The sequence below is a fragment of the Triticum dicoccoides genome, chromosome 1B (assembly GCF_002162155.2).
Source record: "Triticum dicoccoides isolate Atlit2015 ecotype Zavitan chromosome 1B, WEW_v2.0, whole genome shotgun sequence".
NCBI classification, from domain to species: domain Eukaryota; kingdom Viridiplantae; phylum Streptophyta; class Magnoliopsida; order Poales; family Poaceae; genus Triticum; species Triticum dicoccoides.
Genome location: NC_041381.1, coordinates 159,206,220 through 159,230,320, shown reverse-complemented (window position 1 = coordinate 159,230,320; position 24,101 = coordinate 159,206,220). Strand labels below are relative to the sequence as shown.

The 24,101-nt window shown below is 45.0% G+C and overlaps 2 protein-coding genes and 1 long non-coding RNA gene across 6 annotated transcripts; all 3 read left to right on the top strand.

Moving 5' to 3' along the window:
- Positions 1 to 10,826: 10,826 nt before the first annotated feature.
- Positions 10,827 to 12,807, top strand: LOC119350258 (putative disease resistance protein RGA4). Its single transcript, XM_037618178.1, has 3 exons — positions 10,827 to 12,527; positions 12,615 to 12,706; positions 12,802 to 12,807. Exons 1-3 carry the CDS (start codon positions 10,913 to 10,915, stop codon positions 12,805 to 12,807), a joined length of 1,713 nt encoding a protein of 570 aa, XP_037474075.1. The 5' UTR covers positions 10,827 to 10,912.
- Positions 12,808 to 13,058: 251 nt separating this feature from the next.
- On the top strand, positions 13,059 to 16,464 carry LOC119350257. Its single transcript, XM_037618177.1, has 5 exons — positions 13,059 to 13,167; positions 13,617 to 15,547; positions 15,714 to 15,826; positions 16,142 to 16,255; positions 16,388 to 16,464. The coding sequence occupies exons 1-2, from the start codon at positions 13,059 to 13,061 to the stop codon at positions 15,539 to 15,541; spliced, it is 2,034 nt and encodes a 677-aa protein (XP_037474074.1). The 3' UTR covers positions 15,542 to 15,547; positions 15,714 to 15,826; positions 16,142 to 16,255; positions 16,388 to 16,464.
- Positions 16,465 to 18,287: 1,823 nt separating this feature from the next.
- On the top strand, positions 18,288 to 22,637 carry LOC119325308. Of its 4 annotated transcripts, none has more exons than XR_005157467.1 (9): positions 18,288 to 18,909; positions 18,995 to 19,145; positions 19,244 to 19,346; positions 19,464 to 20,025; positions 20,312 to 20,417; positions 20,579 to 21,283; positions 21,368 to 21,434; positions 21,529 to 21,625; positions 21,745 to 22,637. It is a non-coding gene; the product is annotated as an uncharacterized LOC119325308 (long non-coding RNA). The 4 variants fall into 4 exon arrangements; XR_005157459.1 differs by having other exon boundaries at positions 20,312 to 20,427; XR_005157462.1 differs by having other exon boundaries at positions 19,461 to 20,025; positions 20,312 to 20,427.
- The last annotated feature ends 1,464 nt before the right edge of the window (positions 22,638 to 24,101 follow it).

Genomic DNA, 24,101 nt, shown 5'->3' with positions numbered 1-24,101 from the left:
GAATAACCACAACGTGATTTTGTCAACTTCTATTTACCCTTCATAAGGACCCTTTTCATCGAATCCGCTCCAACTAAAGTGGGAGAGACAGACACCCGCCAGCCACCTTATGCAACTAGTGCATGTCAGTCGGTGGAACCGGTCTCACGTAAGCGTACGTGTAAGGTTGGTCCAGGCCGCTTCATCCCACAATACCGCTGAAGCAAGATAAGACTACTAGCGGCAAGCAGGTTGACAAGATCTACGCCCACAACAAAATTGTGTTCTACTCGTGCAAAGAGAACTACGCATAGACCTAGCTCATGATGCCACTGTTGGGGAACGTTGCAGAAAATTAAAATTTTTCCTACGGTTTCACCAAGATCCATCTATGAGTTCATCTAAGCGACGAGCCAAGGGAGTGAGTTTGCATCTACATACCACTTGTAGATCGGGTGCGGAAGCGTTCAAGGAGATGGTGGTGATGGAGTCGTACTCGCCGTGATCGGATCACCGATGACCAAGTGCTGAACAGACAGCACCTCCGCGTTCAACACACGTACGGGACGGACGACGTATCCTCCGTCTTGATCCAAAAAGGAGGAAGGAGAGGTTGAGGAAGGCAGCTCCAACGGCAGCACGACGGCGTGGTGTAGTTGGTGCAGCAGTACTCCGACAGGGCTTCGCCAAGCACGTACGGAGGAGGAGAGGTGTTGGGGAGGGGAGGGGCTGCGCCTTGAGTTGTGTCTAGCAGCCCTCCCCTCACCCCTCTATTTATAGGGGAAGGGGCAAGGGGGGCCGACCCCTCTAGATGGGATCTAGAGGGGGGGCGGTGGCCAGGGAGGGGAGGCTTGCCCCCCAAGCAAGGGGGGCGCCCCCCTTAGGGTTTCCCCCCAAACCCTAGGCGCATGGGCCCAAGGTGGGGGGCGCGCCCAGCCCTCCAGGGGCTGGCTCCCTGCCCCTTGCGGCCCATGTGGCCCTCCGGGAGGGGTGGCCCCTCTCGGTGGACCCCCCCGGAACCCCTCCGGTGGCCCCGGTACAATACCGATAGGACCCCGAATTCTTCCGGTGTCCGTATGACAACTTCCCATATATAAAACTTCACCTCCGGACCATTCCTGAACTCCTCGTGACGTCCGGGATCTCATCCGGGACTCCGAACAACTTTCGGTAATCACATACAAGTCTTCCTAATAACCCTAGCGTCACCGAACCTTAAGTGTGTAGACCTTACGGGTTCGGGAGACATGCAGACATGACCGAGACTCTCCGGTCAATAACCAGCAGAGGGATCTGGATACCCGTGTTGGCTCCCACATGCTCCTCGATGATGTCATCGGATGAACCACGATGTCGAGGATTCGATCAAACCCCATATACAATTTGTTGGGGAACGTTGCAGAAAATTAAAAATTTTCCTACGGTTTCACCAAGATCCATCTATGAGTTCATCTAAGCAACGAGTCAAGGGGGTGAGTTTGCATCTACATACCACTTGTAGATCACGTGCGGAAGCTTTCAAGGGGATGGTGATGATGGAGTCGTACTCGAACGTGATTCGGATCACCGATGACCAAGTGGTGAACGGACAGCACCTCCGCGTTCAACACACATACGGGACGGACGATGTCTCCTCCGTCTTGATCCAGCAAGGAGGGAGGAGAGATTGAGGAAGGCAGCTCCAATGGCAGCACGACGGCATGGTGCAGTTGGTGCAGCAGTACTCCGTCAGAGCTTTGCCAAGCATGTACGGAAGAGGAGATGTGTTGGGGAGGGGAGGGGCTGCGCCTTGGCTTGTGGTGTTGCAGCCCTCCCCTCACCCCTCTATTTATAGGGGAAGGGGCAAGGGGGGCCGGCCCCTCTAGATGGGATCTAGAGGGGGGCGGCGGCCAGGGTGGGGGGGACTTGCCCCCCAAGCAAGGGGGGCGCCCCCTTTAGGGTTTCCCCCCCAACCCTAGGCGCATGGGCCCAAGATGGGGGGCGTGCCCAGCCCACCAGGGGCTGGCTGCTATCCCAAGCGGCCCCATGTGTCCCCCCGGGAGGGGTGGCCCCTCCCGGTGGACCCCCGGAACCCCTCCGGTGGCCCCGGTACAATACCGATAAGCCCCCGAAACTTTCCGGTGTCCGTATAACAACTTCCCATATATAAAACTTCACCTCCGGACTATTCCGAAACTCCTCGTGACGTCCGGGATCTCATCCGGGACTCCAAACAACATTCGGTAGTCACGTACTAGTCTTCCTAACAACCCTAGCGTCACCGAACCTTAAGTGTGTAGACCCTACGGGTTCGGGAGACATGCAGACATGACCGAGACCACTCTCCGGTCAATAACCAACAGCGGGATCTGGATACCCATGTTGGCTCCCACATGCTCCTCGATGATTTCATCGGTTGAACCACGATGTCGAGGATTCGATCAAACCCTGTATACAATTCCCTTTGTCAATCGGTACGTTACTTGCCCGAGACTCGATCGTCGGTATCCCAATACCTTGTTCAGTCTCGTTACCGGCAAGTCACTTTACTCGTACCGTAATGCATGATCCCGTGGCCAACACCTTGGTCACCTTGAGCTCATTATGATGATGCATTACCGAGTGGGCCCAGAGATACCTCTCCGTCATACGGAGTGACAAATCCCAGTCTCGATCCGTGTCAACCCAATAGATACTTTCGGAGATACCTGTAGTGCACCTTTATAGTCACCCAGTTACGTTGTGACATTTGATACACCCAAAGCATTCCTACGGTATCCAGGAGTTACACGATCTCATGGTCGAAGGAAGAGATACTTGACATTGGCAAAGCTCTAGCAAACGAACTACACGATCTTTGTGCTATGCTTAGGATTGGGTCTTGTCCATCACATCATTCTCCTAATGATGTGATCCCGTTATCAACGACATCCAATGTCCATAGCCAGGAAACCATGACTATTTATTGATCACAACGAGCTAGTCAACTAGAGGCTCACTAGGGACATATTGTGGTCTATGTATTCACACGTGTATTACGATTTCCGGATAATACAGTTATAGCATGAATAAAAGACAATTATCATGAACAATGAAATATAATAATACTTTTATTATTGCCTCTAGGGCATATTTCCAACAGTCTCCCACTTGCACTAGAGTCACCAATCTAGTTACATTGTGATGAATCGAACACCCATAGAGTTCTGGTGTTGATCATGTTTTGTTCGCGAGAGAGGTTTAGTCAACGGATCTGCGACATTCAGATCCGTATGTACTTTTCAAATTTCTATGTCTCCATCTTGAACATTTTCACGGATGGAGTTGAAACGACGCTTGATGTGCCTGTTCTTCTTGTGAAACCTGGGCTCCTTGGCAAGGGCAATAGCTCCATTGTTGTCACAGAAGAGTTTGATTGGCCCCGACGCATTGGGTATGACTCCTAGGTCGGTGATGAACTCCTTCACCCAAATCGCTTCATGCGCTGCCTCCGAGGCTGCCATGTACTCCGCTTCACACGTAGATCCCGCCACGACGCTCTGTTTGCAGCTGTACCAGCTTACTGCTCCACCATTCAACATATACACGTATCCGGTTTGTGACTTAGAGTCATCCGGATCTGAGTCGAAGCTAGCGTCGACGTAACCCTTTACGACAAGCTCTTCGTCTCCTCCATAAATGAGAAACATGTCCTTTGTCCTTTTCAGGTACTTCAGGATATTCTTGACCGCTGTCCAGTGTTCCTTGCCGGGATTACTCTGGTATCTTGCTACCAAACTCACGGCAAGGTTTACATCAGGTCTGGTACACAGCATGGCATACATAATAGATCCTATGGCTGAAGCATAGGGGATGACACTCATCTCTTCTTTATCTTTTGCCGTGGTCGGTGACTGAGCCGAGCTCAATCTCACACCTTGTAACATAGGCAAGAACCCTTTCTTGGACTCATCCATTTTGAACCTTTTCAAAATCTTATCAAGGTATGTGCTTTGTGAAAGACCTATGAGGCGTCTCGATCTATCTCTATAGATCTTGATGCCTAATATATAAGCAGCTTCTCCAAGGTCCTTCATTGAAAAACATTTGTTCAAGTAGGCCTTAATGCTGTCCAGAAATTCTATATTATTTCCCATCAAGAGTATGTCATCTACATATAATATGAGAAATGCTACAGAGCTCCCACTCACTTTCTTGTAAACGCAGGCTTCTCCATAAGTCTGCATAAACCCAAACGCTTTGATCATCTCATGAAAGCGAATATTCCAACTCCGAGATGCTTGCACCAGCCCATAAATGGATCGCTGGAGCTTGCATACTTTGTTAGCGTTCTTAGGATCGACAAAACCTTCCGGCTGCATCATATATAGTTCTTCCTTAAGATGCCCGTTAAGGAATGCCGTTTTGACGTCCATCTGCCATATCTCATAATCATAGTATGCGGCAATTGCTAACATGATTCGGACGGACTTAAGCTTCGCTACGGGAGAGAAAGTCTCATCGTAGTCAATCCCTTGAACTTGCCGATAACCCTTAGCGACAAGTCGAGCTTTATAGATGGTAACATTTCCATCCGCGTCCATCTTCTTCTTAAAGATCCATTTGTTTTCTATCGCTCGCCGATCATTGGGCAAGTCTGTCAAAGTCCATACTTTGTTTTCATACATGGATTCTATCTCGGATTTCATGGCTTCAAGCCATTTGTTGGAATCTGGGCCCGCCATCGCTTCTTCATAGTTCGAAGGTTCACCGTTGTCTAACAACATGATTTCCAGGACAGGGTTGCCGTACCACTCTGGTGTGGAACGTGTCCTTGTGGACCTACGAAGTTTAGTAGCAACTTGATCCGAAGTACCTTGATCGTCATCATTGTTTTCCTCTTCGATTGGTGTGGGCATCACAGGAACATTTTCCTGAGCTGCACCACTTTCCCGTTCGAGAGGTAGTACTTCATCAAGTTCTACTTTCCTCCCACTTACCTCTTTCGAGAGAAACTCTTTTTCCAGAAAGCATCCGTTCTTGGCAACAAAGATTTTGCCCTCGGATCTTAAGTAGAAGGTATACCCGACAGTTTCCTTAGGGTATCCTATGAAGACGCATTTTTCCGACTTGGGTTCGAGCTTTTCAGGTTGAAGTTTCTTGACATAAGCATCGCATCCCCAAACTTTTAGAAACGACATCTTAGGTTTCTTCCCAAACCATAATTCATACGGTGTCGTCTCAACGGATTTATATGGTGCCCTATTTAAAGTGAATGTAGCTGTCTCTAGAGCGTATCCCCAAAATGATAGCGGTAAATCGGTAAGAGACATCATAGACCGTACCATATCCAATAGAGTGCGATTACGACGTTCGGACACACCGTTTCTCTGAGGTGTTCCAGGCGGCGTGAGTTGTGAAACGATTCCACATTTCCTTAAGTGTGTACCAAATTCGTGACTTAAGTATTCTCCTCCATGATCTGATCGTAGGAACTTTATCTTTCGGTCACGTTGATTCTCCACCTCATTCTGATTTTCCTTGAACTTTTCAAAGGTTTCAGACTTGTGTTTCATTAAGTAGACATACCCATATCTACTTAAGTCATCAGTGAGAGTGAGAAGATAACGATATCCTCCGCGAGTCTCAACGCTTATTGGACCGCACACATCGGTATGTATGATTTCCAATAAGTTGGTTGCTCGCTCCATTGTTCCGGAGAACGGAGTCTTGGTCATTTTGCCCATGAGGCATGGTTCGCATGTGTCAAACGATTCATAATCAAGAGACTCTAAAAGTCCATCAGCATGGAGCTTCTTCATGCGCTTGACACCAATGTGACCAAGGCGGCAGTGCCACAAGTATGTGGGACTATCGTTATCAACTTTACATCTTTTGGCATCTACACTATGAACATGTGTAATATTACGCTCGAGATTCATTAAGAATAAACCATTGACCATCGGAGCATGACCATAAAACATATCTCTCATATAAATTGAACAACCATTATTCTCGGACTTAAATGAGTAGCCATCTCGTATTAAACGAGATCCAGATACAATGTTCATGCTCAAACTTGGCACTAAATAACAATTATTAAGGTTCAAAACTAATCCCGTAGGTAAATGCAGAGGCAGCGTGCCGACGGCGATCACATCGACTCTGGAACCATTCCCGACGCGCATCGTCACCTCGTCGTTCGCCAGTCTCCGTTTATTCTGCAGCTCCTGCTGTGAGTTACAAATATGAGCAACGGCACCGGTATCAAATACCCAGGAGTTACTACGAGTACTGGTAAGGTACACATCAATTACATGTATATCAAATATACCTTTGGTGTTGCCGGCCTTCTTATCCGCTAAGTATTTGGGGCAGTTCCGCTTCCAGTGACCCTTCCCCTTGCAATAAAAGCACTCAGTCTCAGGCTTGGGTCCATTCTTTGACTTCTTCCCGGCAACTGTCTTACCGGGCGCGGCAACCTCCTTGCCGTCTTTCTTGAAGTTCTTCTTACCCTTGCCCTTCTTGAACTTAGTGGTCTTATTGACCATCAACACTTGATGTTCTTTCTTGATTTCAGCCTCTGCTGACTTCAGCATAGAAAACACTTCAGGAATGGTCTTTTCCATCCCCTGCATGTTGTAGTTCATCACAAAGCTCTTGTAGCTTGGTGGGAGCGACTGGAGGATTCTGTCAATGACCGCCTCATCAGGGAGGTTAATATTCAGCTGGGTCATACGGTTGTGCAACCCAGACATCTTGAGTATGTGCTCACTGACAGAACTGTTTTCCTCCATCTTACAACTGTAGAACTTGTCGGAGACATCATATCTCTCGACCCGGGCATGAGCTTGGAAAACTAGTTTCAGCTCTTCGAACATCTCATATGCTCCGTGATGCTCAAAACGCTTTTGGAGCCCCGGTTCTAAGCTGTAAAGCATGCCGCACTGAACGAGGGAGTAATCATCAGCGCGAGTTTGCCAAGCATTCATAATGTCTTGGTTTTCTGGGACGGGAGCGTCACCTAGCGGTCGTTCTAGGACATATTGTTTCCTGGCAGCTATGAGGATGATCCTCAGGTTCCGGACCCAGTCCGTATAGTTGCTGCCATCATCTTTCAGTTTGGTTTTCTCTAGGAACGCGTTGAAGTTCATGTTGACATGAGCGTTGGCCATTTGATCTACAAGACATATTTGCAAAGGTTTTAGACTAAGTTCATGATAATTAAGTTCTAATCAAATTATGAACTCCCACTCAGATTAGACATCCCTCTTGTCATCTAAGTGTTACACGATCCGAGTCAACTAGCCCGTGTCCGATCATCACGTGAGACGAACTAGTCATCGTCGGTGAACATCTTTATGTTGATCGTATCTTCCATACGACTCGTGTTCGACCTTTCGGTCTCCGTGTTCCGAGGCCATGTCTGCACATGCTAGGCTCGTCAAGTTAACCCTAAGTGTTTTCGCTGTGTAAAACTGTCTTACACCCGTTGTATGTGAACGTAAGAATCCATCACACCCGATCATCACGTGGTGCTTAGAAGCGACGAACTGTAGCAACGATGCACAGTTAGGGGAGAACACTTCTTGAAATTTTGTAAGGGATCATCTTATTTACTACCGTCATCCTAAGTAAACAAGATGCATAAACATAATAAACATCACATGCAATTATATAGTTGTGACATGATATGGCCAATATCATATAGCTCCATTGATCTCCATCTTCGGGGCTCCATGATCATCTTGTCACCGGCTTGACACCATGATCTCCATCATCATGATCTCCATCATCGTGTCTTCATGAAGTTGTCACGCCTACGACTACTTCTACTTCTATGGCTAACGCGTTTAGCAATAAAGTAAAGTAAGTTACATGGCGTTCTTCAATGACAAGCAGGTCATACAAAAAATAAAGACAACTCCTATGGCTCCTGCCGGTTGTCATACTCATCGACATGCAAGTCGTGAATCCTATTACAAGAACATGATCTCATACATCACAATTCATCATTCATCACAACTTCTGGCCATATCACATCACATGATCAATCGCTGCAAAAACAAGTTAGACGTCCTCTAATTGTTGTTGCATCTTTTACGTGGCTGCAATTGGGTTCTAGAAAGAACGTTTTCTTACCTACGAATAACCACAACGTGATTTTGTCAACTTCTATTTACCCTTAATAAGGGCCCTTTTCATCGAATACGCTCCAACTAAAGTGGGAGAGACAGACACCCGCCAGCCACCTTATGCAACTAGTGCATGTTAATCGGTGGAACCGGTCTCACGTAAGCGTACGTGTAAGGTTGGTCCGGGCCGCTTCATCCCACAATACAGTTGAAGCAAGAAAAGACTAGTAGGGGCAAGTAAGTTGACAAGATCCACGCCCACAACAAAATTGTGTTCTACTCGTGCAAAGAGAACTACGCATAGACCTAGCTCATGATGCCACTGTTGGGGAACGTTGCAGAAAATTAAAAATTTTCCTACGGTTTCACCAAGATCCATCTATGAGTTCATCTAAGCAACGAGTCAAGGGGGTGAGTTTGCATCTACATACCACTTGTAGATCACGTGCGGAAGCTTTCAAGGGGATGGTGATGATGGAGTCGTACTCGAACGTGATTCGGATCACCGATGACCAAGTGCTCAACGGACAGCACCTCCGCGTTCAACACACGTACGGGACGGACGACGTCTCCTCCGTCTTGATCCAGCAAGGAGGGAGGAGAGGTTGAGGAAGGCAGCTCCAATGGCAGCACGACGGCGTGGTGCAGTTGGTGCAGCAGTACTCCGTCAGAGCTTCGCCAAGCATGTACGGAAGAGGAGAGGTGTTGGGGAGGGGAGGGGCTGCGCCTTGGCTTGTGGTGTTGCAGCCCTCCCCTCACCCCTCTATTTATAGGGGAAGGGGCAAGGGGGGCCGGCCCCTCTAGATGGGATCTCGAGGGGGGGGGCGGCCAGGGTGGGGGGGACTTGCCCCCCAAGCAAGGGGGGCGCCCCCTTTAGGGTTTCCCCCCTAACCCTAGGCGCATGGGCCCAAGGTGGGGGGCGTGCCCAGCCCACCAGGGGCTGGCTGCTATCCCAAGCGGCCCCATGTGCCCCCCCGAGAGGGGTGGCCCCTCCCGGTGGACCCCCGGAACCCCTCCGGTGGCCCCGGTACAATACCGATAAGCCCCCGAAACTTTCCGGTGTCCGTATAACAACTTCCCATATATAAAACTTCACCTCCGGACTATTCCGGAACTCCTCGTGACGTCCGGGATCTCATCCGGGACTCTGAACAACATTCGGTAGTCACATACTAGTCTTCCTAACAACCCTAGCGTCACCGAACCTTAAGTGTGTAGACCCTACGGGTTCGGGAGACATGCAGACATGACCGAGACCACTCTCCGGTCAATAACCAACAGCGGGATCTGGATACCCATGTTGGCTCCCACATGCTCCTCGATGATTTCATCGGTTGAACCACGATGTCGAGGATTCGATCAAACCCTGTATACAATTCCCTTTGTCAATCGGTACGTTACTTGCCCGAGACTCGATCGTCGGTATCCCAATACCTTGTTCAGTCTCGTTACCGGCAAGTCACTTTACTCGTACCGTAATGCATGATACCGTGGCCAACACCTTGGTCACCTTGAGCTCATTATGATGATGCATTACCGAGTGGGCCCAGAGATACCTCTCCGTCATACGGAGTGACAAATCCCAGTCTCGATCCGTGTCAACCCAATAGATACTTTCGGAGATACCTGTAGTGCACCTTTATAGTCACCCAGTTACGTTGTGACGTTTGATACACCCAAAGCATTCCTACGGTATCCAGGAGTTACACGATCTCATGGTCGAAGGAAGAGATACTTGACATTGGCAAAGCTCTAGCAAACGAACTACACGATCTTTGTGCTATGCTTAGGATTGGGTCTTGTCCATCACATCATTCTCCTAATGATGTGATACCGTTATCAACGACATCCAATGTCCATAGCCAGGAAACCATGACTATCTGTTGATCACAACGAGCTAGTCAACTAGAGGCTCACTAGGGACATATTGTGGTCTATGTATTCACACGTGTATTACGATTTCCGGATAATACAGTTATAGCATGAATAAAAGAAAATTATCATGAACAATGAAATATAATAATACTTTTATTATTGCCTCTAGGGCATATTTCCAACACAATTCCCTTTGTCAATCGGTACGTTACTTGCCCGAGACTCGATCGTCGGTATCCCAATACCTTGTTCAGTCTCGTTACCGGCAAGTCACTTTACTCGTACCGTAATGCATGATCCTGTGATCAACCACTTGGTCACTTTGAGCTCATTATGATGATGCATTACCGAGTGGGCCCAGAGATACCTCTCCGTCATACGGAGTGACAAATCCCAGTCTCGATCCGTGTCAACCCAACAGACACTTTCGGAGATACCTGTAGTGCATCTTTATAATCACCCAGTTACGTTGTGACGTTTGATACACCCAAAGCACTCCTACGGTATCCGGGAGTTACACGATCTCATGGTCGAAGGAAGAGATACTTGACATTGGAAAAGCTCTAGCAAACGAACTACACGATCTTTGTGCTATGCTTAGGATTGGGTCTTGTCCATCACATCATTCTCCTAATGATGTGATCCCGTTATCAACGACATCCAATGTCCATAGCCAGGAAACCATGACTATTTGTTGATCACAACGAGCTAGTCAACTAGAGGCTCACTAGGGACATATTGTGGTCTATGTATTCACACGTGTATCATGATTTCCGGATAATACAGTTATAGCATGAATAAAAGACTATTATCATGAACAAAGAAATATAATAATAACACTTTTATTATTGCCTCTAGGGCATATTTCCAACATCTCTGTCGTTGCCTCGTGTGGTGGGCGTGAGATCAGCTCCTCACCATCCCCACCCACCACCCAGGGAGTCCAGGAGGTTGAAGGCGGATGCATGCCTAATGTCGTCTCTTGTGCTCGTACCGCTGCACAAACTATCGGTAAACACTTTTCGTGCAACTCTTTTCCGTCTGTCCACGATGATGACGCTGACACCGTCATAGTGGCATCCTCCCATATGACAAGGAGAGGACGCCGATTCCTCTGTAGCGCCTGGCCGTCAAAGGTGCAACAAGGAAATCATGTCAGGCAAACACCAAAACTGGAGTTTGATCGGGTCGTAATGTCTACGAAAATACTGGAAATAATAGAGCAGTTGAAACCTCTGAGTGCTATGGTCTCCACCATTCTCAATCTAGAACTACTTGGCTCCACCCGTGCCCAAGACATTACGAACCGACCCAAAACCACGCCAAATATTATAGAGCCTAAGTTGTATGGAAGGGATGAGCTAAAAAACAACATCATTGATGGCATCACACATGGTAAATATTGTACCAATAAACTCACCGTAGTTCCACTTGTTGGTCCAGGAGGTATTGGTAAGACAACACTCACGCAACACATATTTAGAGAATTGGAGGGTTCTTTCCAAGTTTCAGTTCGGATATGTGTATCTCTCGATTTTAATGCAGATAGGTTGGCAGAAGAGATCATGAAAAAGATACCTAAAGTGAATGATGAAAAAGATAATTCTACGAATCAAGAGGTAATTGCACAAAGATTAGAATCTAAGCGGCTTTTACTTGTTTTAGATGATGTGTGGACATACCATGGAGATGAGTGGAAAAAACTATTAGCTCCGTTAAGTCAAACGGGGGGAGAAAAGGGTAATGTGGTTATAGTAACTACACGGATTCCAAAGGTAGCAAGTATGGTCACCACAATTAATTCTTCAATTGACGTGGAACGTCTAACTCATGAGCATACTATGTCTTTCTTCGAAGTATGTGTATTTGGTGACCAACAGCCATGGAAAGATCACCTGGAATTGCATGATGTTGGGAATAAAATAGTAAAAAAATTGAAGGGTTTCCCTCTTGCAGCAAAAACAGTAGGTAGATTACTAAGAAACCAGCTTACTTTGGACCACTGGACAAGAGTTGCAGAAAGTAGAGAATGGGAATTACAGACCAATGACGATGACATTATGCCAGCTCTAAAGCTTAGTTATGATTATCTCCCTTTTCATTTACAACAATGTTTTTCCTATTGTGGGTTGTTTCCAGAAGATTATGAATTTGGTAGCAAAGAGTTGGTTCACTTTTGGATAGGATTAGGCATTTTAGGATCACTTGATCAGGCCAAAAGAACTGAAGATGTTGCACTATGCTATTTAAACGACTTGGTAAATCATGGATTTTTAAGAAAGAATGAAAAAGAAAATGGTCCTCGTTATGTTATCCATGACCTACTGCATAACTTGGCGGTGACGGTTTCATCATATGAATGCCTTAGCATATATAGCTCTAACGTGCGAACCATACAAATTCCTGCATCCGTGCGTCACTTGTCCATCATTGTAGATAATGCCGATGTCAAAGATATAACCACTTTTAAAGAATACAACAGTTATTTGAGTGCAATACGTAAAAGATTGAAAGTTCAGAACTTACACACTTTGGTGTTGTTTGGTGAATGCCATGGAAACTTTGCCAAAACTTTTAGGGGTTTATTTAGGGAAGCTAGAGCCTTACGCACTATTTTTCTGTCTGGTGCATCATATTCTGTGGATGATGTGTTGCTGGACTTTTCAGAACTTGTCCATCTCCGCTACCTAAGGATCAAATCAGTTCGTAATAAGGACATGTGCTTACCTAGTGCATTGTTTAGATCATATCACTTAGAGGTAATTGATCTAGAAAGTTGGGGCGGCAGCTTTGGTTCAACAAGTCAAATGAGCAGTCTCGTAAACTTGCATCATTTTTTCGTGCCGAAACATAGACTTGAACTTCACTCTAGCATATGTGAGGTTGGGAAACTTAAATTCCTAGAGGAACTGAGGAGATTTGAAGTGGGAAAAGAAACCAAGGGTTTTGAACTAAGTCAACTAGGAGAACTGACAGAGCTTGGAGGATCACTTGGCATTTATAATCTCGAAAAGGTGCAGAAAAAAGATGAGGCAAATGAACTAAAACTGGTACACAGAAGCCACTTGCACAAGTTAATACTGGATTGGTTTATTGATAGACCTAACAAGAATGCAGAACAAGAAGAGAGTGTCATCGAAAGTCTCGTACCACACAGTAATCTGCGAGACCTATGCATTAGAGGACATGGAGGTGCTAATTGCCCATCATGGTTGGGCAGGTACCTCCATGGTTTTGGGTACCGGGCGGAATATTCGGATACCGCCCGGTTACCGCGTTTCTCGCCACCCCACGAGAAACCTACATACCGAGCGAATTCTTTTGAATTTTTTTCGAATTTTTTGAATTTAAACTCTGGTACTTAGGTTAGATACTTTAGGAACTCGATCAGAAGAGACAGCGAGCTATGGCTTAGTGGTAAGCGTGTCCTTACTAGCTTTTCTGAGGTCTTGAGCTCGAGTCCCATTGCTGCTTGTCTTTTTAAACAATTTTTATGATAAAAAGAAAGAAGCTGTGAAAATAATTGTTGCTGTGGCTGCGGCTGCGCCAGGTTGCTGCTGGTGACAAAACTGAGTCTGGAACTAATCTATACAATATTAAAAAAATGAATTCAAATTCAAATTTCGTCCGAATTTTTTCTGGGATTTCGCGGTTACCGCGGTAACCGAGAATTTCGGTGGCCCGAGAAAAAATGTGCACTTGGGATCCAAATCCTTGGGTACCTCTCGGTTGAAAATTTAGAATCTCTTTCCCTATGTGACGTATCTTGGAGCACACTTCCCCCTCTAGGGAAGTTGGGGTTCGTTGATGCTCCTGGTGAAGACTGGCAGGGTCATGTCTCAAGCCAAAGTTTCCATATTTTGAAAAGACTAGAAATAGTTAACATACCAAAACTACAAAAATGGGCTGGAAATGAACCTTGTCATTTGTTCTCTGTTCTAGAGGTGGTCATCATTATAGATTGCCCTGAACTCGTGGAATTGCCATTTTCACACCCTACTAGCCATCGAGCAAAGCACGATGAGAACATGACTTGGTTTCCGAAACTAATGAAGCTCAATATTATACGGTGCCCCAAATTGGCGTCATTGCCTCCAATCCCTTGGACTCGAGCTCCGTGCTCTGCTGAGATAAGAAAAGCAGGATCAGTATTTGGGAGGCTTGTTTACTCGAAGAACTACAAATCCGAATTAAGTTTGGAAATTGAGGGAAAAGATGGTCAGCATGGCGTGTTCTGGAACGGGTTGGCTTTCCATAATCTAGCTGACCTTAAAGAGCTGAAGGTGAGGAACTGCCCTCCCCTGCCACTGATTCACCTCCAAAAGCTAAAATCTCTGAAGTCCCTCGGGATAACCGGCATGAACAACTCGTTGCTGCTGTTTGAAGGTGAAAGCTATAATACTGAATGCCTGCTTCCAGTTGAACGCATAGAGATCGAGCACTGTGGTGCTGATGGGAAGAAACTGACACAAGTGTTATCTCATTTCCCGAAGCTGACCGAGTTGGAAGTGAGAAGGTGTGACAAGATAACAGAGCTTGGCGTGGCGGTGCTTCTTCAGACGGAGATGACGACACCATCATCTTCAGGTAATGAAATTGAAACTGAGCATGCACAAGCTGAACAGCATCAGACAAAAGGAGAAGAGGTAGAAGATGCAGCAGCAGGAGGAGGAGGTCTGCTGCTCCTGCCTCGGCAACTACAGGAGTTGCGCATCTCTGGTTGCAGAGGGCCGCGGTTACTCTCCGATTCACTTGGCAAGGACAGCACACACGGAGGAGGGCTCCAGAGTCTTTGCTCCCTCCAATTGTTCGGCATACTTGATTGCCCCAGGTTCCTCTCGTCCTATTCGTCCTCCGCCTCATCTTGTTTCCCCTTCCCGACCTCCCTGCAACAACTCGCGCTGTGGGGCGTGGAGGGCATGGAGACGCTGGTTCCCCTCTCAAATCTCCTCTCTCTCACCGATTTAACCGTGCATAACTGTGGGGATCTAAGAGGCGACGGCTTATGGCCTCTCGTCACCCAGGGGCGCCTCACACAATTACGCATCTCTGGAACCCCAAAATTCTTCACTGGTTCTGAGCCCTCACGGCCACATGACCAAGAGATTCCTTCCTCTTCATCCAAACTAGAATTTCTCTTGACGGATGACTTGACGGGAGTCCTTACCGTGCCCATCTGCAGACTCCTCTCTTCCTCCCTCACCCAATTAATCTTTTGGGATAACAAAGAGATGGAGCGCTTCGCAGAGGAGCAAGAGGAGGCCCTTTACCTCCACGGTTCCCTCCAGAAACTTGTGTTTTCTCACTGCACGAAGCTGCAGCGCCTCCCTGCGGGGCTAACCAAACTTGCCAGCCTCAACATATTACGGATCTGGTCGTGTCCAGCCATCCAATTGCTGCCCAAGGACGGACTGCCAACTTCTCTGCAAGAATTAGAGATCAGTAACTGTCCTGCCATCAAATCTCTGCCCAAGAACGGCCTGCCAAGTTCACTACGAAAATTAGAGGTTCCTTATGGCATCAGCGAGGAGCTTAAAAGGCAGTGCCGCAAGTTAAAAGGAACCATTCCAATAATCAAAGACTACGATGACTAATCCAAGGTAACAAACAATTCCTTCTCTCTACTTGTCCCACAAATTTCCAGTGCTTTTACTAATTAACCCCGTAAGCACAAGAGTCATTCTCCTTTTGTTTACTTCACTCTAGTTATTTTTGTCTAGCAATCTGTCTGAATAACCCACTTGTTTTAATCTTTTGTACATGCAGAGGTCTTCTTGGGCTTGTATATTCTTCTAGCCTAGCCTTGTTTGTAGATCCAGTTCTCTCTCTGCCCAAGAACAGAAGGTCCCAGAATATAGAACGCATCCATTACTAAACTGGTTAGTATATGAATAACCGTCCCACTACTCCCATACATCACTTCATGCACCTGTTCGCACATTTAACCACTAGTTTGTTGTGCTTCGTCTTGTTGTTTTTGTTTACCTTGGAAGTTTTGCCTTCATGCATTGTCGCATTTTGAAGTTTTCTACTTACTGTCGAAATTAAACAGTACTCCTTGCTTGTATCCATGCCCAACTTCCACCAGTTTCCATTGCTTTTATCTGATCCCACACACGTCACAAATTTCCATTTTATCAGTTTCACTTACGGCATAATCTGAAAATAAATATGTGTTTCGATCTACCATGCAGGCCTCTGGCATGGAATTCAGGAGTTGTAAAGGTTCTTCTATCCTTGAAGAAGTTTTTGCATACACGCACAGTTTGGACGCCATGGCCTAGGGTGGTATCTCCTACATAAATATGGTATGTATATGTAAAAAGCGCAGTTTAGCCCTTGGAAATTAATCCATATTAACCCATACCCAACGAGTTATTTTGGTTTAGTTTACCCCATAATCTGAACAATGTATGCTGTCTTTTAAATCTACTTCGCAGGGATCTGTCTTGGACTTGTACATTCTTATGGACTTGGAGAACCTTCTTCTTCTTGTCACAAAAACAGAAAAAAAAAAGGAAAGGGAAAAGAGGAAAAAAAATTAAAAAGAAAAGAAAAATGAAAAATGAAAAAGAAAAAAGAAAAGACAAAAGGAAAAAAAAGAGAAAAAGGAAAAATGGGAAAAGGAAAGAAACAACAACAACAACAACAACAACAAAGCCTTTAGTCCCAAACAAGTTGGGGTAGGCTAGAGGTGAAACCCATAAGATCTCGCAACCAACTCATGGCTCTGGCACATGGATAGCAAGCTTCCACGCACCCCTGTCCATAGCTAGCTCTTTGTCGATACTCCAATCCTTCAGGTCTCTCTTAACGGACTCCTCCCATGTCAAAATCGGTCGACCCCGCCCTCTCTTGACATTCTCCGCACGCTTTAGCCGTCCGCTATGCACTGGAGCTTCTGGAGGCCTGCGCTGAATATGCCCAAACCATCTCAAACGATGTTGGACAAGCTTCTCCTCAATTGGTGCTACCCCAACTCTATCTCGTATATCATCATTCCGGACTCGATCCTTCCTTGTGTGGCCACACATCCATCTCAACATACGCATCTCCGCCACACCTATCTGTTGAACATGTCGCCTTTTAGTCGGCCAACACTCAGCGCCATACAACATTGCGGGTCGAACCGCCGTCCTGTAGAACTTGTCTTTTAGCTTTTGTGGCACTCTCTTGTCACAGAGAATGCCAGAAGCTTGGCGCCATTTCATCCATCCGGCTTTGATTCGATGGTTCACATCTTCATCAATACCCCCATCCTCCTGCAACATTGACCCCAAATACCGAAAGGTGTCCTTCCGAGGTACCACCCGGCCATCAAGGCTAACCTCCTCCTCCTCACAGCTAGTAGTACTGAAACCGCACATCATGTACTCGGTTTTAGTTCTACTAAGCCTAAACCCTTTCGATTCCAAGGTTTGTCTCCATAACTCTAACTTCCTATTTACCCCCGTCCGACTATCGTCAACTAGCACCACATCATCCGCAAAGAGCATACACCACGGGATATCTCCTTGTATACCCCTTGTGACCTCATCCATCACCAATGCAAAAAGATAAGGGCTCAAAGCTGACCCCTGATGCAGTCCTATCTTAATCGGGAAGTCATCGGTGTCGACATCACTTGTTCGAACACTTGTCACAACATTATTGTACATGTCCTTGATGAGGGTAATGTACTTTGCTGGGACTTTGTGTTTCTCCAAGGCCCACCACATGACATTCCGCAGTATCTTATCATAGGCCTTCTCCAAGTCAATGAACACCATATGCAAGTCCTTCTTATGCTCCCTATATCTCTCCATAAGTTGTCGTACCAAGAAAATGGCTTCCATGGTCGACCTCCCAGGCATGAAACCAAACTGATTTTTGGTCACGCTTGTCATTCTTCTTAAGCGGTGCTCAATGACTCTCTCCCATAGCTTCATTGTATGGCTCATCAGCTTAATTCCACGGTAATTAGTACAACTCTGAACATCCCCCTTGTTCTTGAAGATTGGTACTAATATACCCCGTCTCCATTCTTCTGGCATCTTGTTTGCCCGAAAAATGAGGTTGAAAAGCTTGGTTAGCCATACTATCGCTATGTCCCCGAGACCTTTCCACACCTCAATGGGGATACAATCAGGGCCCATCGCCTTGCCTCCTTTCATCCTTTTTAAAGCCTCCTTCACCTCAGACTCCTGGATGCGCCGCACAAAACGCATGCTGGTCTCATCAAAGGAGTCATTCAGTTCAATGGTAGAACTCTCATTCTCCCCATTGAACAGCTTGTCGAAGTACTCCCGCCATCTATGCTTAATCTCTTCGTCCTTCACCAAGAGTTGGCCTGCTCCGTCCTTGATGCATTTGACTTGGCCAATATCCCTCGTCTTCCTCTCCCGGATCTTAGCCATCTTATAGGAAAAGGAAAGAAAGAAAGAAAAAAATTCAAAAAAGAGAGAGTAAAGCTCTCCATTCGTTCGCTGTTTGCACATGTTGTAGTCTTGTGACTTTATGAAAGGTGTTTGTGCTGTTGTTTTATGTTCTTTCAGTAAAAGGTTAGAAATAATTGTGTAGGTGTGTTTCCCTGATAGTTGTGTTACATATTTGGAAATCAACATGGCAGACGTATCTCCCAGCAAAAGAATATAGGAAAACAAAAAATAAATAAGGGAAAGAATATAAATCCATTATGTGAGTTTTGTGTGACATCTTTATGAAAGGTGGTTGTATGATTCTTTTTTTAGGACAAGAGAGAAATATTAACTGACTAGGATTAGTTTCCTGATAGTTGTGTCACTAATTTAGAGAGGGAGGAGTACAGGGGCAGGTCTGAAGGTATACCTCCCCCTTGTGCTGGATTAAAAATTTAGACTAGGAGAAATACAGGAGCATGTCTGAAGGTATAGCTCTGCTTTGTGATGGATTATTGAAGTGTGAACCCTGCACCCTGCACTGTGGTATAGTGGGGTTAATACAGGTATGTGCAGTTACAATTTTCAAAGCTCCAGTAAGATGCATGAATGAAAAATATATGAAATAATTGAAACTACCTTATTTTGTAGATCATTCTCCTAGGAAGAGAAGTGTTGGCCCAAGCTTTGTTTGGTTCAAGCAGACTTTTGCCACTGCAACAGCCACACGAAAATGTACTACGTGGATGCAGGGTCATTGTTCCAAGCACTTCTGTTCTGATGCCAGAATTATTCTTGATCTGTAAGGTTCACACCCGTGATTATACTTAGATATTGATTTATCAGGGATATCCTTCTCGTTGTGGTATCCTTAATAACTTGCTTTCTGTTGTTTCTCAGCTGCAGTGAACCAAACTCTTCTTCACCGTAGAGTAGTTGACTCATCAATGAGGAACTGTTGCGATGAATATCCAATTAGGCCAATCCCATTCACTTTCACACGGTATGTTGTGTGTTGTAGTCTGGTAATATTTTGTTCACTTCAATATCAGGCTGCAATGTATCTACCTAGCCAAATGGTGTGGAATACTTAAATTTTACTTGGTATATTTGTCAGCAGATGTAACATGGAAGGTACTGGCAAAGTGGCAATATGATTGGTGTTTTCTTCACAAAGGAAAATGATGTCCATCTGGCTTCAATGTCACAGTTACTCTGGAAGTCTAATTCTTCTGTGTTCTTGCAGCACACACAAAAAGGAAAAAAGAAAAAGAAAAAGGAAAAAAAAAGGAAGAAAAGGAAAAAGAAAAAGAAAAAGGAAGTAAGGAAGAAAATTATAGAAGAAAACTCTCCATCGACCCACAGTTTGCACACTGGGCAGAGAAATGCAGAAGTTGAAGCGGATTGGCAACTGCCCCCTCCCTACTCCACCGACCCCAGATGGAATCACCATGCCATGGTGGAGTGAGGTCGGGAGGCGATAGTGATGAGCAATGTGGCGACGGAGGGCATGTGACAAATAGCGATGATGCTGGCTACTTCTCATGGAGGACACACACGGGCTTTGGAGGAGCATAATGGCAGCCCTAGTTTGATTGGGGCATATTCTCTCTTTTTGGATATGCCATGCTTGAAGAAGTTGCTGCCATCGCAACTTGTATCTCCTATCCTTTACTAGACTGGTCAGTATATACATAAGCTTCCCTACTCCCATATTCACAATACTGTTTAGGAATTTAATTGGTAGTTTGCTGTTCTCAGTCTAGTTGTTTTGGTTACCTGCACAATGTCCTTGTGTGTTTTGAGTTGTTCTTACTGTTAAAATTTAGCAAATACTTCCTTGTTTGTATCCATCTCCAACTCCACCAGTTTCAGTTGCTTTTTTCCTGATGCCACACTGGCGGTGGGTAGTCGTTTTTTCCTCTTACCACATAATCTTAATAATGTGTGTGTTGATGTATCATGCAGGCCTCTCCCAACTTGTAAACTCTTCAATACTTGAAGAACTCTCAGCATTCACCCACTGCGCGGGCGCCATGGCCTTGGTGGTATCTCCTCCTTGTACATAAATACAGTATGTATATGTAAGAACACACTTTTACCCTTTGTAAAATTAATACATGCTATTTTCCTTGCTTCCCCTGAACCCACACGTCAATTCATTTTGGTTTAGTTTGGAGGAACTTTTACCACATAATCTGAATTGTGCTTGTTATGTTTCAATCTACTTTGCAGGGATCTGGAGTTGTACACTATCATAGCCTGGGAGAACTCTCTCCATTCTTCTCAAAGAAAAAAGGAAAAAATGTGAAAAGAAGGAAAGAAAGAAAAAGGGAAAAACGAACAAAAAATGTGGGGAAAAAGAAAGAAAGAGAAAGGGAAAATGTGAAAAAAAGAAAGAAAGAAAAGAAAAAAAAATGTGAAAAAAGAACAAAAGATGTGAGAAAAAAAGAAAGAAAAGGGAGGGAATGTGAAGTAAAAAAGAAGAGGAAAACCTCCATTCATTCACCATTCGAACATGTGGTGTATCAAAGGTGGTTGTGCAGTTGTTTCAGGTTATTTCAGAAAAAAGTAGAAATATTAATAGCGTAGGATTGTTCTCCCAGTAGGTGTGATACAAATTTGGAAATCAAGATGGCACTAGTAGCTCCCATCAAAATAAAGGAGGCAAAAAGAAAAAATGATTAAGGAAAAATCTTCGTCCATTATGTGGGTTTTGTGTGGTATCTATACAAAAGGTGGTTGCATAATTTTTGTATGTTCTTTCAAGAAAATCTAGAGAGTATTGATGAACTAGGATTGGTTGCATGAGATAGTCGTGTCACAAATTTAGACAGGGAGGGAATACAGGAGCAAGTCTCAAGGTCTAGCTCCCATTTGTGTTGGATCAGTGAAGTGTGCGCTTTGCGGCATGTTAAATTGGAGTTGGAGTTAAGAAAGGTATGTGCTAGTTACAAATTGGAAAAACCCATTCAGATGCATGACTGAAAATTTATTAGTGATTCACACTACCTTATTTTGTAGATCAATCTCCTTGGATTGTCTGGTGGATGGAGTTTCATTTATTCTAGGATTACTCTTGAACTGCAAGGTGCACACCCGTGATTACACTGAGATGTTAGTTTATCTTGCAAATCCTTTTTGACATTCTTAATGACCTGATTTCTATTTGTCCTCGACTGCAGTGAGCAAAACCTATATTCAGCTTAGACTAGTTAAGTCATTGACCAGGAATTGCTGCGATGAATATGCAATCAGGCCAATCCCTTTCACACTCATATGGTGGGTGATGTACTCTAGTCTGATATAATATTGTTTTTATTTTGGCAGCATACTGCAACAAGAATTTACCCTAGAGAAATGGTGAGAAGTACTTACAATTTCTCTTCTTATGTCGGCAGATGTAACATGGAAGGTACAGGAAATGGTGGGCACTTTCTTTGCAAAAGGAAAATGCTGCTCATCTGGTTTGCCTGACGTCTTCAGTGTTCGCAGTTACTTCGGAAATCCTATTATGCGGCACTCTCGCAGCAGACATAAAGACGGGGACAAAAAAAGATAAAAGGAAACAAAAAGGAACAAAAGTTATATTTGAAATACTCTTCATCCGGCCACATTTATTTAAGTGGGAGGAGTGCGGGACGAAGAGGATAGTCACTGTCCTCCCTCCACCAAATCCCCAAGAGGTTCATCATGTCATAGCGGCATATTGGGAGGTCGGGAGGTGGCAGTGGTGTGCGATATGGGTGGCGGCGAAGTGCATGGGAGGGGTAGCGACGATGCTGGCCGCTCTGGTGGAGGACTGGACAGGGGTGGTAGTGAAAGAGCATAATGACATCCCGATAGGATCAAAGTCCTATTGTATTCACTGTGTGATCTCTCATCCTTTTGAAGAACCTGCATCCAGTGACATGGGCTTTCAGATACCCTTCCTCGAGCCACTGCTGGATCAAATGGGCTTTGGTCAGTTCATCCGGGTGGTGGCAATTCGTGATGCTTTTGGTTCTCAAATGGATGGTGGTGTTACGCCTGCAAGCTTCTTGTGGTTTCAAGTTGAACCTGGCCACCAAGCCCTCCCAACCCTTCATAAACTCCAGGTGCTCAGCTCGCAGTTTCTAGATTTTTTTTAGACTTGTTTCGTTGCACAGTGGAGATGAGCTACGCAGACGAGCTGTGAAAGCGCTGATTGCTTATGGTCAGGTGCTATATATGCTTTCTTTCCTTTCAAGATGTACTCAACATGATTGTAACTTGATTGATGATGATGAATAATAAAGTAAGCATCCTCTCAAAAGAATGAAAACCCGGTTGGCACTGGTAACTCTTCAAGCACTTGCTCAAAGTCTGTTTTTGTCACTGGTTTATGTTGACAGTTTCTTCACTGAAGTTGTGAAATCGATCGCTCTCTTTTTCTTAAAAAAAAACAGTGGTCGCAACATTCTTGAGGTTATCATGTCAGTGCTGCGCCTTGGATGCGCCCGATCTCCAAGAATCAGGTCACGCCTGCATAGGGTCAATCAATATCTAGGCCAATGTTCACTATGAAGTAGAAATTCTCTCAAGTAAACTGGTCGTAGAGCTCTTGAGTTATTTACTTTGGTTGAGCTGAGTGCAGAATACCCTTTTGAGACATTTTATCAAGAATAAAACGGCAGACTGAACAGATTAACCATGTCACACTACTCCATGTACAGCCATAATTTCTTTTCTCCGGTTTGTTTCGTGGATGCTTCTCCTGCCTTGCAGAGTTTCTTCTCCCGTGTAATGCAAGTCAATATCTCAATGTTACTGGTAACGAAACCATTAAATCAAAAGAGCAAATCTGAACCCTTTCCGTTACACAAAAGAGCCAGGCACATCCAAGAAACAACGTACAGGAATAGACTGCAAGGGAAAATACAGCAGGGTACGAAGGCACGGTTGCTCGGGTAGAGGCTCGTGGCAGCGATGACCTGCTTTGGTACCTGTTCATCCAAAGAGGTAAAATATGAAGATACTTCAAGTGGAAAAACCTGCTGGGCATCATTGCCGTTAAAAAAAGAGTCATGAGCCAGCCGTGTTCTAGAAGACACATAATACATGCACCAAAGCACCAATGTAAGTCAAAATACCAGTAAAATACACCTTCGACCGTGCTGAAGAGCATCGTCTAACAAGTGTACATCGTACAAGATTTAAAGGGTGTCACGTTGAGGAATCAAAGTGATATACTTGGAGAATCTATGAGAAGATCATCTATAAAAATTGCGAAGCAAAATGAATAAAGCAAATTATCAGGACATACCGATTACTTGGGCGTTTGTTTTCATTTAATATCATTACCATCTTGTATTGCCAGTTTTATCGGTTGAAATATAATATTACCCTTTCAACATTAATCTGATCTGACTTTTCTTACACACCTTATGACAACTCACAAGCAAAAAAAGGCTGCAAACAGGATCATGCGTGAATAGATTTTGTGAGGTTGTCATTCGACGAAAATAACTTTGATGATTGCTGATTGTTAACTCCTTGGGGTCAATTAAACATTCTGCAAAACCTAGTTCTCCAGCAGATCTGCCAAAATATAACAAGATCCTACCATTACGAATACAGGTATGCGCAAGTGATAGTTAGCTATAAGCATTATTACTTACACTGTCTAGGCTACACTTTGGATGCTCCAGAAGCTCAGATTCTGTCAAAACTGAACAATCAGAAACAAAAGCTTTCTCTGGGGAAACGCTTGTGATATCAGACCGCCAAGTATAAATTG